We start from the raw sequence: 13,603 nt of genomic DNA on the forward strand, positions 1-13,603 counted from the left end.
CAGACACGTGGATTTATGTTGCGATGTGGGGGGTGGGCAGGGACACGGTTTGGTTCAATGCTGTCAAGTGCGCACGGAGACCAGCACTGAGCGCGCAAAGAAGCACGCACACTCGCTCAGACCCCCCCTTTAAAAAAATGGTTTTACGCACAAGTCGACCAAGCCTTACCGATACGACTACAGTTATGAATTTAGTATTACAGCAAGTTGAAGACGGCAGAGAGGGAAGGGAGATCGAGAGAGGGAGACAGGCACGGACCATCTCGTAGAGAGAGAGAGAGAGAGAGAGAGCGAGAGAGAGAGAGAGAGAGAGAGAGAGAGAGAGAGAGAGAGAGAGAGAGAGAGAGAGAGACGGGTGCGCGCATGTCCAGTTCCTCCATGCAGACTCTTCTCCCAGCTCGCCAATCATTCTAGCGAGTTTCCCCCTCTCTCCTCGTCTCTACATGTGCACCGGGCGCGCAGCTCTCCTCTCCTGAGCGGACACTGCAGGGGGAACAGAAAACGAACGAACCCCACAATGGAATAGGAATACTTCCGGACAACACGAGGGGGAAGACAACCTCTCTCTCATCTTTCTTCTTTATTCCTTTTTCCCCCCTTCTGACACCTTTTTTCTCTCTGTCTCTCTCTTTCGCACTCTCCCTCTCCGTCTCTCTCGATGTCTCTCAACAGTTTCTGAAAGGGATTGGAGGAACGAAAGAAAGAAAAGAAACATGAGGATTAAAATTTTTGCTTGGCACTTTCTCGGGGTGTTTTCCGCCCTTTGGGGGCTGGCGACGGGGGCTTTCCCGAGCTCAGTGCAGATAGGTGAGTTGGGAGGTTTTGCTGTTTTTTACGCACGGACACTCACATCTGACACACTGCGCCTTTTATTAGTGGGGTTTAGTCGCTGTAGGAAGGGGGGAGTGCACCGGGACCCTTCAGGAACCAAAACACACAAAAATATCACTGTCAATAAATGCATGCAGGGTTTATGTGACAGAAAACACGGGATTATAGACACATGTTTCCCTCGCTCCATCCTCATACCCTGTCTTTAGCCTTCTTGTTCTGTCTCAGATGTGTTGCACCTCTGCTGTGACTCATAAGGTTTATAAATGCACTCGAACTCTTTCACTCCATCCATTCTGTATTACATAGACGCCTTTATTTTAAAGGTTGTTGCGTTCATGAATGTTTCAGCAAGCTTTGTTCCCTTCTAGTCTTCTTTTCTTCACTGTTTAGACACTGCAGTACTCTTGCTCTCTCCCTCTCTCCCCCTCTGTCTATCTCATTTCCTCCGTCTCTCTCTCTCATTCTGTATCTCTCTCTCTCCCTCTCTCCCCCTTTCTATCTCCCTTCCTCATGTCAGTGCAGGAAAATCCTGTTTTTGGTTCATAAAGTTAACAAAATTCAAAATCAGCATCATCAGTGGTTTGCTTAGTGCATATAGACCACACATGCATGGGATCTCTCTCATTCTCTCTCTCTCTCTCTCTCTCTCTCTCTCTCTCTCTCTCTCTCTCTCTCTCTATATATATATATATATATATATATATATATATATATATATATATATATATATATATACACATAGAGAGAGAGAGAATAGGAATATATTTATATATGTATCTTTCTCTCTCTCTAATGTACACACACACACACACACACACACACACACACACACACATTCCTGCAAGCATGTGTGTGTGTGTGTGTGATAATGAATGCACTGCATCACTCCTTGTGGGGGGCAGCTAGGAGGTCCTATAATGAGATTCAGCTCCTTGACTCTGTGTCCCTACAGCTGCCAATAAACTTAATACGCTAAATATTTTCTGCTTGGCAAACACACACACACTACACACTCCCACTGTTTTTGAAGCATGCATGTGTGCATGAAGAGTGTGCACATGCATTCATAAAAATCCACCCATATCTGCTATGCATACAGCTGCAAATATGCCTCTACATGCATGTACGCCATGTGACTACACACTATTACATTTAAGCATGCCTACATATGTGCACGCGGGGAACATGTATGCATGCACATACATAATGTACTGTATAAAGCGTATGTGGTCATGCAGAAGAACACATCCATCCACGCTTCCCATCTTGCCCACTGACCGCCCCCCATAAAACGCTTAAATGTACTTGATCACTCACTTGGCTTCCCAGCAGTTCACTTGAGGAGTCATTTGCATATCTCTGCATTGCACACAAGTCTAATATCAGTGGAGGCACAAGCAGTTGCCTTTTTGTCTATGTGTGCGCGTAGGAGAAAGAGAGTGATAGAGGCAGACACTGACACAGACGAGGGTGTTTGGGAAATTTATTTGAACGACTGGTGCAATACCGAGTCATGTTGGGACACAGGCATGGCCGTGAATGTGTGTGTGTTTGTGTGTGTGTGTGTGTGTGTGTGTGTGTGTGCGTGTGCACGCTCTAATGTGAAAATCCAACCCTAAAACAAAAACATGTTTTACTGCAATCCAAGTTCGTACCTATAAACATGAGACTTTGCTGTTAACTAATCAGTAAGTGCAAGACATGCTTTGCACATTACCCACACATATGCAACATATGTTTGTGTGTACATGTGTGTGTGCTCAGTGTCTGGCCTCTGTGAGGTGCATAGAGATGTTTCAGAGAGACACACATAAAGCAAGGAGGAACTCTGCATGAATGAGACACATGCAGACAGACAGGTGAGTGACAGGTTATGTATTGACGAATGCTTCAGTCAATATGTCCTGCCCCCCAACTCCAGCCTGGTTGTCTTTCGTCCCCTCCCTCACTTTCGCCTCTCTCTTGATGCAATGCCAAGGCTTCACAGTCTGCAGGGTGATCCAGCAGAGTCTGATTCACTTCAACTTAAGTCACATCAGACATCGTTTCACTTCCGTCCTAAGTACTGCAGGGAGTATGTGGAAGTGCATGTGGAAGTGTGTTGTTAGCGTTACAAACGAACATCATTCTTTTTCACATACATCGCTTTTTCACTCAACAGTTCCTTTTAGTTTATGAAAGAGCTTTTCTAGTGTTGATGACCACTCAAAGGTCTTTTCAGTACAGTTTTGCCAGTCGCCCATTCACACGCACATTCAAACAGAGTATCTATCATACATCAAACTGCTGAGGCAATATGCAGTTCAGTATCTTGCCCAAAGACTATTTTGCACGCGGAATGGCATCGAACTGCCGACCCTCTGGTTAGTGGGAAACCCATTCACCACCTGAACCACAGGCAACCTTGCCAATTGCCTGAATTCATTTTGCATGTTTTGCTATTTTGTATTTTCTTTTATTGATGTCAGCTCCAACTACATTGAAATCATTGATTGGGCCTGAGATGATTCCAAAATGTGTAAAAGCGTTTCTCAAACTGTGGCATTGATCTGCCACTCTTTACCAAGGACACCAGATCTCTGTCTTTTTCTTTCAAGTTTTACCTCTCCTAACCTCATCCTCTTAAAACCTCTAACGTCACCTTCACTATTTCTTATCATCTCTTTTCTCCCCTCTCATTCTTATTCTGTCAGATGGACCATATTGATGTATATTCTCATTTTTAAAGGCCAACTGACACTTAGCACTCACCTCCCTTTCCCTTTCTTTTTTTTATGGCCCGGCGCGACTCCTTTATTTAGCTGACACTTTTTGATTTGGCCTTCCTCCTCTGATTTCTTTTATATTCTCCCCTACTCATTATCTCTTTGACTGCCTTCCTGTCGGCTTAGTTGTTTCTCTTCTCTTCTCTTCTCTTCTCTCTCTCTCTATCTCTGTCTTTTTCTTCAGTTTCATCAGTGAAATGCACAGTGTGGGTATCAAGTGTGTGCAAGTGTGTCTCCACTCATGTTTATATGCGTGTGTGTGTGTGTGTGTGTGTGTGTGTGTGTGTGTGTGTGTGTGTGTGAGAGTGAGGATGTGCTGAAAGACAAATTACCTTTTGTGACAAAGCTAATGAAGATCTTGGCATTCTTCTCTCCCTCCCCCTCCTCTGTTTTCCTCTGCCCTCCCTCCCAATCTGTCTTTCTCTCCCCGCATTACTCTTCTTCCCCCTGTCCGTCTCTCCATCTCTCGCCACGCTCCCACCCCACCCCTCTCTGCCCTACAATAACTCACTTCCTCTCCTCTCCGTCATGCTCATCTCCTCCTTGCCCCTTCTCTCTTTGTCCCTCTCTCCAGGCGGGTTGTTCATTAGGAATACTGATCAGGAGTATACAGCGTTTCGACTTGCTATCTTCCTTCACAACACCAGCCCAAATGCTACGGAAGCGCCCTTTAACCTGGTCCCGCATGTCGACAACATAGAGACCGCCAACAGCTTCGCCGTCACCAACGCATGTAAGTTTTCAAAGTGAGAATTAAACAAATATGTACCTCTTTCTTTCTCTCTACCTCTGTGGGACTACCTCTCCATATTTGTTTCTCAGTCTCTATCTATTCTACTCTCACAACGCTGCTGGATAAAGATTGGTCTAATGAGGAATCCAAGTTATTTAAGTGATAAGATTACGATTTCATTATCTTTGTCACGCACAATACAGCAGCTGAGTTTTCTGTGTCATGTCGCTGTAATGTTCAGGCGATGTCACTGATTAAGTTTGCCAACAATTATGGCCCCACACTGTTTTTTATTCATACTTTTTGCCCGTCCATATGTTATTCTCATTTATTTCCACTTAGCACCATCCATCCCATCTGCAAAAAAGATAATGTGGCCCATCACAAAATGCTGCAGCTTATTACAACTATAAAATTAGTCTCAGAAACTGTTGCAGGCAGCGGTGAAAATGAGTCCTTTGTGTTCAGAGCGGAGGGGAACAGTTGGTACTTGTGTCCTGGCTGATCTTTTGAAGGATGACTGTCCCCGTCTGTTGTTTGGGGCTCGAGATCCAATCCTTCACACGTCCTCTCGATCTGGAAGCCTGCGAGAGGGACTGTTTGTACTAGCAAGTCAGTGTTTACAAGGCTGCTGTGGGCAGCCAAGAGATGAACAGAAGTTTGAAAAATGTTATAATAAACAAAAATGTATATTATGAGATAATAATCCATCCATGCGTCATCTATACCACTTAACCTTTCGAGGGTTGTGGGGAGAGCTGGAGCCAATCCCAGCTGACATTGGGTGAGAGGCAGGGTTTACACTGGACAGGTCGCCAGTGTATCACAGGACCGACATACAAATAACCATTCACACTCACACGGTCAATATAGAGTCTCCAATTAAACTATCCCCAGTCTGCATATCTTTGGACAGTGGGAGGAAGTTAGAGCACCTGGAGAAAACCCACACAGACACAAGGAGAACATTCAAACTCACAGAAAGACCACGGTAGAACCAAGATCAGATACGGAAACCCTCTTGCTTTTAGGCGACAGTGCTAAAAAACACACCACCCTGCCGCCTGAGATGATAATATTTGTCACATTATATATGAATTCCTGTTAAATAATTAATGTTAGTGATGTCATAGAAAACCGCATCGGGTTTCTCATGATGCCTCAAAAACATTTCACGGACTAGAATGGCACCTAATAGAGAGTATTCTTCTGCCAAGGCCCAACAGTCCCCTTAAATTGAATCACGCCGCACCAAATTGCACACACTCATAAATATCAGTTTCCTTAATATGCCTGATATTGTCATCACGATTCATGAATTATTCCCTGGGAAATCATTGAGAATGTAAAAAAACGTCCATCTCGCAGTGATAAAACATCAGCCCCCATTGTTCATGTTCCTTGGCCCGTACCCCACTTTTCCACCAAGTTTCAAGAAAATTGGTTCAGTTGTTTCCGTGCATCCTGCTTAGAGACAAACAGCAAAAAAAACAACATGTCCTTGGTGGAGGTCAACTAGTTGGAGGAGTTGAACTAGTTGAGAAGTCTTTGGCCCATTTAGACTTTGAATACTTAGTTTCAACTTGCTTTGACACATTGTACAACAGACATTGGTCTGTTTTGTGTTAGAATATTAATGAATGAAAGAATAAGAACTAACAAACATGACACGCTGGGACATTTTTTCGTCAACAACATTATCTCAAATAGATTTTATGCTTATTTAATATTCTTTCTCAGCGCTCTCTGCTTTCAGCTCATCCCACACTTGCACTTTTCTTACACTGTAGTGTGAATTTCTTCACAGGGATTATGGTCATTTGTTTTCCATAGTAACACACATGGCTGGTGGAAGCAGGTTACAATAACTCTATTCTAACAGTCTGGTGGTTTGGGTGCCACTTGTGTGCCACTTGGGTGCCACTTGCACCAGCACTTGTTGAAAGCTGCACACTTTACTGAAAATGATCATCTGATTATATTTTGTAATCACAAAGAAGATTATTCATTATTCTTTTATCTTCCAGGACTGTGACATGTTCAGTGTCTTGCCTTTTAATTACAGTCTAACAGTTATTTGCAACTGTCTGTGTCCTCACGTGACAGAAGAGAATTGATTATTTGTTTTCTGACATCTGCCGAGTGACACTGGTGAAAGCCACTATAATCTAAATGCCTTAACAGTGGTTAGCTGTATCTCTCTCTCTGTGTGTGTGTGTGTGTGTGTGTGTGTGTGTGTGTGTGTGTGTGTGTGTGTGTGTGTGTGTGTGTGTGTGTGTGTGTGTGCTCCTGAGTGTTTTCCCCTTTTTGTTTATGTTTATGGTGGCAACAATCTCTACAGGATGCCCTCTGCGTAACTCTCTTGCTCATCTGCTTCCTGGTGAGAGAAGTGCTGCATGAGGGGAGATGAATGATCACTGTGTGGTGGCAGAGACAACAGGTGCTGTGCCAAAAAGTGATCGTCTGCCAGACAGTGATGGCCATTCTGTGGGAAACTGACTTTAGTGAGAAGTATTGTTGCCTTTAAACTGGTACAAAGAACATTAAACTGAAGATGAAATAATGCCAATGTCAAAAGGATAATTACAAAGAAGTAATTGCTTTATTTTATATATGTAACCCATCTGGAAATCATGTTAATTACAGCCCTACCCTCAAGTATAAAAGATATAGACTATCAAACACATATACACCTCAGAAACAATAGTATTGCCTATTTTCAATGTAATGCCTGATGACTGAAAACACTTCTTTGGCCACTGATGTAATTATTTGGTTACATACATAGATTTATCAGAGACATAGAGTTAAGTGTGTGTACAGGCTTTGACAGTTATATCCAGATAAAAGCAGCTGTAGACGTTTACGAACTGGGCAACACAAGTGAAAGAGACTGCAAAATCACCTGTCCTTCCTGTGTGCGCATTACGCATGGGAGGGAGATCAAGGTCAGCTCTGTGAGGGGGTTATGTTGATTAAAGAAAATAGCGTGAGGACATAAAAATCTGTTTGTCCTTTGCTGGGAAAAAATTCAAGTTGTTCAGTGGTTTTCATCATTGTAGGGTGTGTGTGGCAAAGGGCTTTTTGTTCTGTGCTGACAAGCTGAATTTCACATTGTATTGTATCGCATCATATTGTGTTATCGTGTCCTTCAGACCATACGACTGCACCGCATCCCCTCGTCAACACTGTCATATGGTTGGTCTTACTTTTTCCTATCTTGCTTTTGTGAAAGTGATTACACTCTGATGTTTTACCTCCATATCTCATCAAACTTTAACAACTCAATGTCAATGTCAAGTACAGAGCAGGAACAGAATCAATACAGTATATCACAACAGTGCAGTCCTTCTCCTTATGGTATAGCATCAGTGTGTTAGACAGGATACTTCAATTTCCTCCAAGTTGTATAGGAAAGCGGACACAAGTCGCTCTACTGTCAAACAAGGCTACTGAAAAGAACAAGAAACGGTTCACCTCAAAGGGCCTCGAAGTCCACAAGACTTTAAATATCACGTGGCTGTTGATTTGTGTTGTTTTATGTATTATTAAAATGAATTTAGGGATCTTACATCCCTGGAAGGTCTGGTTAGAGGATTTTAATGCAGCCAAATGCAAGTCACAAACAATCATAAATCAAATCAAACAGCGTAGTGATATTTCCATGTTTGTTGTCTCCCACCCACTGCCCTGTCGGGCCACATGAATGAACCTTCAATGGTTGGAGTTAATAGACCGTGCGCCTCCTCCCACTCAAAAAGAACCCTTCCATGCTGCATCCCGTGGATCAGTGTGTGAGGGAAGGTTGACATCAGGTGGCTTTCTTGTAACGTCAGGGGAAGGGGATGAATTTTCACTTGTGATGAGGGAAGGGCTGTGCCGAGGGGAAAAGGTTAGACACAATCATTTCTGTGAGTAAAAAACAATCCAGCAGGTGTTTTATAATCATGCGCCCACACCTTTAGCTGAATGAGATATGTTACAATGGACGACAGAAACTTTGCCCTCTCTTTCTTCTCTCAACCTTATTTCTATTACAGTCTATCCACTTAAACCGCAGGGACCTGTCAGTGGCTTAGTTAGAAAGAAATCATGCTTTACCATGTGCAAGATATTGTGAATGTTTTTACGGTGCAGCCATAAAAACATTTGGCAGGTCTTGGGTTTTAAGATTTAAGCAAGAGTAAACAACAAGGCTCCTATGAAGAGTTGGAACAACATGTTACAGAATTAGTATGTGACACTGTGTGTGAGGAATATATTTTCTTAAGCTACTCTGAAGGAAAGATGCAGAAAGGACAAGGTCAGCAATAATTTGTTAGTGTCCGCAAATCACATTAACAGGCCAACGTCAACATGGCCTGTTGTGTTTATTTGCCTACCAGTATCCCAGTTATGAGGCTTATCCCGGTTTTCTGCCGTGTATATCCTGGTTATTTTTAACTGTGTGCTGATTGCGCAGTTCGTGGTCAGAAACCGGGATAAGATGTATACATGCATTATGTATTATTATTATTATTATTATTATTATTACATGCACCAGTATCCCACAATATATTTGGCCACTGTGGTTTTCTGAGTCACTCTCATATACGACGTCCTGCTGTTGTAAATACTCAAGAATCAATGCACCGAATGTGGATGAAATATAAAGACAATTTATCCCTGTTGGAGTAAAGTTTGCTAAAAGCCAAAGTGCCTTGTATGTTTGAGGAAATTAGATATCCTGTTTAAAATGTATTCATGACCCAGTTTTAAAGATTTATGTCTTCATTTGAAACACATGAGGGCTCAGAGCCAAAGGTGAGTGACGTCAGAGAGCACTGAGATACTAATAGATTGTTGGCTCATGTTGAAATCAGTCCAATTTACTGTAAATGATCGAACTGATTGTCATAGCTAAGATTGTTGGACCAATCATCGTTATTCTTTTGTCTTCCAGGACTGTGAGATGTGTCTTGAGTCTGACTTAACGTCTCTTGTTGTAACTGTCAGTCTTCACACTGGTGAAAGCCCCACTAATCTAAATGCTTTTTATGTGGTTAGCTGTAGCTTTGTGTGTTTATCTGTGAGTGCTAACACTTCCCTCTCCCTCTATTTCTCTCTTCTCCCTCTGTCCGTCATACCTGTACATGTCATAGTCTGGAAATAAAGATGGACAACATGATTGTTCCCCAAAAGTGAACGTGAAGCATGGCTGGCTAAAGTATAGGTCATAAATCCAGCCTCCTCTTTGTTAGTGGATGGGACATAGAATTATTCAATCCATAGATGGAGACGCGTCATCCATCTTTATGTACAGCCTTTTGGCCGGTCAAGGTTTAGGGTCAAGCATTTAGTTGTGATGTATAAAGTTAGTGTAATACGCTAGGGAATGCCTTATGCCAATGAGTGTCCTCACTAAGTTAGCAGTGCAAGTTATGTGTGTGCGTGTGCGTGTGTATGTGTGTGTTTTCTCGTTTTACTTTAACTTTCTTTTATTTGTCCTTTTCCAGAGATTCTACTTTCTTATATATTGTCTGTTTACCTTTCTCTCGTACCTTATACACACACACACACACACACACACACACACACACACACACACACACACACACACACACACACACACACACACACACACACACACACACACACACACAGAGTTACTGGACCACCAGAGAGGTATTGTGAAAATGAAGCTCTTCCATGTGAACCTCCTGCTCTCTCTCTGCAGGAGACTATATCTTTCTCCATTTCTCTGTCTTTCACCCTCTCCCGTGTCGCCCTCATCTCTACGGACTCTGTCTCCTTCCTCTGCTCTCCTATTCTTTGTCATATTTTACTGTCCATCTTCTCCTCACAGGCGTGGTGAATGGATCTCTAAATTAATCCCTGACTCTTGCTCCGGGTGCTGAGCAACGCTCCGAATTAGAATAGGGAATTCTGCCTCTGACCTTGGCCAGTTCCTCTCTATTCTAGTATTCAGGAAGCGTGAACGGATCATAAAAATCCCTGGTCCCCTTTGCTTTTTCCTATTCACTGAGGAATACAACCTTTTTCTCTCCCAGGGTCACACATCCATAAATCCGCTGCCGCTGTCTATCTTCCTTTGTTGCTTCCTGTGTGCACGTGGATACCCCTGTGTCTTTATGTTTTGTAGTATATAGATATCTGTGCGCTGTAGATGTGTACGTCTGTGTATGTGTGTGTGACTGTTTGATGTACCTCTGCCAGAGAAGCACAGTATTCCACTGGGCTCACGACTGTTACTCTATTCACTGGCTCATAGAAAATAAGGCACATGAATCTGCACCATCAAAAGCTGCAGTGAATGTGTGTGTGTGTGTGTGCACGTGTGTGTGTCTGTTTGTGCGTGTGTGCATGTGCAGTGACATTTATGTCCATGCGTGTGTCACTGAGGTGCATGGGTGATGAGTGTGATGAAGAAAGTGATATTGGGAATAAGGGACGGAGGAGAAAAAAATGGAGAGAAAAGCAATTCAAACAAAGAGGTGGTTTGTGGTGCCAGAGAGACTGGAGGAGGATGATGATGATGATGATGATGATGATGATGATGATGATGATGATGTGCTACGGCTGTAGGATGATATGTTATTTTACTTTTTAAAGCCACACTAACGAGATAAAAATGTTTAATAACCTTAAAATATTTCAATTGGCAACACACAAATGAAAGTTTTTTTTAAATTTAGAGTCAATTGTGTAAAAAAACGTTTTAGTTGAGCAAACTTATTATCATTACCAGTTGAAATTTTTTTTTTTAATTTGATTTTCTTTTTTCAATGTAAGACAAATGATAAATTCTATTCTATTGTGGACTGTACTGCACAGCCATGCCTATAATAATGATGATGTGTGGTGTGGTGGTTTAGAAGCTTGATTATTGCGGTGATGCATAACCTCATTTGTCATCTAGAGGTAGAATAGATTGTGCCAATAGTGAATCATTCACAAATCTATACCGTTTATGTATTATTGACTGCCACAGATTGCATCTAGATGTAGGCTGCACCTGATTATCTGACTGAGTGAAGCTGTTGGAGTCAGAATCTCCTGGAGCGTTCAGTCTTTTCTTGTCCTTCTGTTGTTTGGAGTTAAGGGCAAAATCTACTTGGAGATGTGTTGGAGATAAAGAGTCTGAATAAATTTTAGACCCAGTTGTGGACACCCCAACCTTCAGGTAATAGAGTATGTTATTACACATTTCCCCTTTAAGAAGTTTCCACATAGCTCTGTGTCGGTGTGCGGGTCAACTGGACGTGTATCTATTCCTGTGGTCACCTCCGTGATCTCTGACATGTTACTCCCCTCTTGTTTCTTTTGGTTCAGACTTTGCCTCCATGTACGTTGAAAAATATTTTCGGTGGATTTTGGTCACTTTGTTTGCACTTTGGAAGTACAGGTAGACAGGAAGTGAGACTAAAAAGTCATTAGCGAAGCGGCTATTTTATTTAATTCAGTTGTTTGATGTTGTTCATAGTCAAACTGTGTAATTGTATTATTAAATATAAATAATATTAAAAAATGTTCAGCCAGTTTAACACGTTGTTCAGTTCAATCATATTATTTTTCTCGCAAATATTTAACCAAATTTATTATTACATCATTCACATTCATTCATGTGATAATATAATCGACATTAGCAATTTGCTTTAACTTACCAATATTGCTCAAGGTTCATATTCCACAATACAGATCTATCTATCTGTAAAAGAAATGCATTCTGTGCGTTGAACACAGGGGGGCAGAGTCCTTGTGTGAAACAGAATTACGGGAAACAAAGACAAAATTGTGTGGAAGTGAAGCCATAGACTCTCAGATGAATTGTCGTACAATTACTTCCATTTACACACTGACCAATCACAATTTGAGTTTGTCGACATTATCGTTTCCTACAGCTCTGTTGTCTTGTTTGTGTTGTGTTGTTTTTTCAGGGGATTCTTCATCTTTGATGTCTCTTAGCACTTTGCTGTGTGTTAAAGATGCCAAGTAGAAAAACACTCACACAACTCTATTTCTGTGTTGACAAGTAAATGGATGCCTCTGTGGTGATTTAGTTGTTAATTAAAAAAGGTGTTAATGACTCTAAAGACACACACGCACACGCACACGCACACGCACACACACACACACACACAAACACATTTTCACATCCTCCCTACATGTCCACGCTTTGAGCTTTGATCAAATAGATTTGTTGTACACCCTGCTACAAATCTGTGGTACCCACCCACCCACACACAAACACAAATACAATTAATTTGACATCCCTCCCTCTCTCTCTCTCTCTTTCACATGTGTACATTAATTTGCCAACCTGTCCATATATATTTCCGACTTCCCTACATGCAGCATTCCTCTGTACCCTTTCCGAGGCCACTACTTTCATTAAACAGCTCAGTCATCTTGTAGATGGTTTGAGACGCTCGATAATAGCACTGTACCGTCATCTTTATCGCTGACGTTTTGCATGGTCATACGTCTTTTTAATGGCCACACTGGGGGAAATAGAATGAAATGATATCTGAAACCGTGGCAAAGGAACAGAGATTTACATCGCGGCGAGCCTTCGTTTATTCATGTTACCGTCCTGCGGAAAGTGCTGGGTGACTCCGACTAGGCCCTCAAGGCTTTTCCTGGCATCAAGACGCATCAGGGTATATGTTTCAGAGTAATAGAGAGGTAATAATGGATTGATTTCAAACTGCCTGTTCACAGATGCCTTTACTGGAGCCTTATTTTCTGTCACCAGTTAGTGATAACACTGTGTTTTGATCGCTTTATTATATGATCAAATTCAGTGGTGAATTTGATCACATGAAACACATGTGGTAAAGAGCAACAGTACATACAGAGAAGCACTGCAGCTCGGTAGATATATTTCTATGCACACTGCATCTCACATCGTGTCGTGAATCCTGCGCCTGCAAGCTGCAGAGATGGCAGCTCCACTGATGAAGAGGTTCAAAGCTGCCTCTTGAATTAAACGGCTCTTATTTCATCCAGTCAATTTAACCACTTCAAAACTAGCAGTTTTACAGAGTATCTGGACTCGACTTCGCAGCAGTGTTGTTGTTTTACTTGTAGGAGTTCGTCTGACGTCCTAGTTGTCAGAGCTGCACAGACAGGACAAACAATGCGGAGAGGATGAAAGGAAGGAAACAGAAAATGCTGTAATTCGGCTACTGCAAGTTATGAAATCAGTGAGAGTCTGACTTCTCTCTCTCTTTCTCTCTCTCTCTCTCTCTCAAATGCACACACACACACA

General features: G+C 42.2%; 1 protein-coding gene across 7 annotated transcripts in view; it reads left to right on the forward strand.

The window, feature by feature from the left end:
- The first annotated feature begins 368 nt into the window (after positions 1-368).
- Positions 369-13,603, forward strand: part of gria4a (glutamate receptor, ionotropic, AMPA 4a) — a 111,285-nt gene continuing 98,050 nt past the window's right edge. For 4 of the 7 annotated variants that reach the window (XM_034604103.1, XM_034604101.1, XM_034604102.1 and 1 more), the window contains exons 1-2: positions 369-807; positions 4,174-4,332. In XM_034604103.1, coding sequence (XP_034459994.1) covers positions 714-807; positions 4,174-4,332 — 253 coding nt within the window. In that variant the 5' untranslated portion in view covers positions 369-713. The remainder of the gene's footprint in view (positions 808-4,173; positions 4,333-13,603) is intronic. The other 3 variants (XM_034604100.1, XM_034604105.1, XM_034604106.1) reach the window with 1 other exon arrangement.

This window comes from Hippoglossus hippoglossus, chromosome 13, assembly GCF_009819705.1.
Source record: "Hippoglossus hippoglossus isolate fHipHip1 chromosome 13, fHipHip1.pri, whole genome shotgun sequence".
Classification (NCBI taxonomy): domain Eukaryota; kingdom Metazoa; phylum Chordata; class Actinopteri; order Pleuronectiformes; family Pleuronectidae; genus Hippoglossus; species Hippoglossus hippoglossus.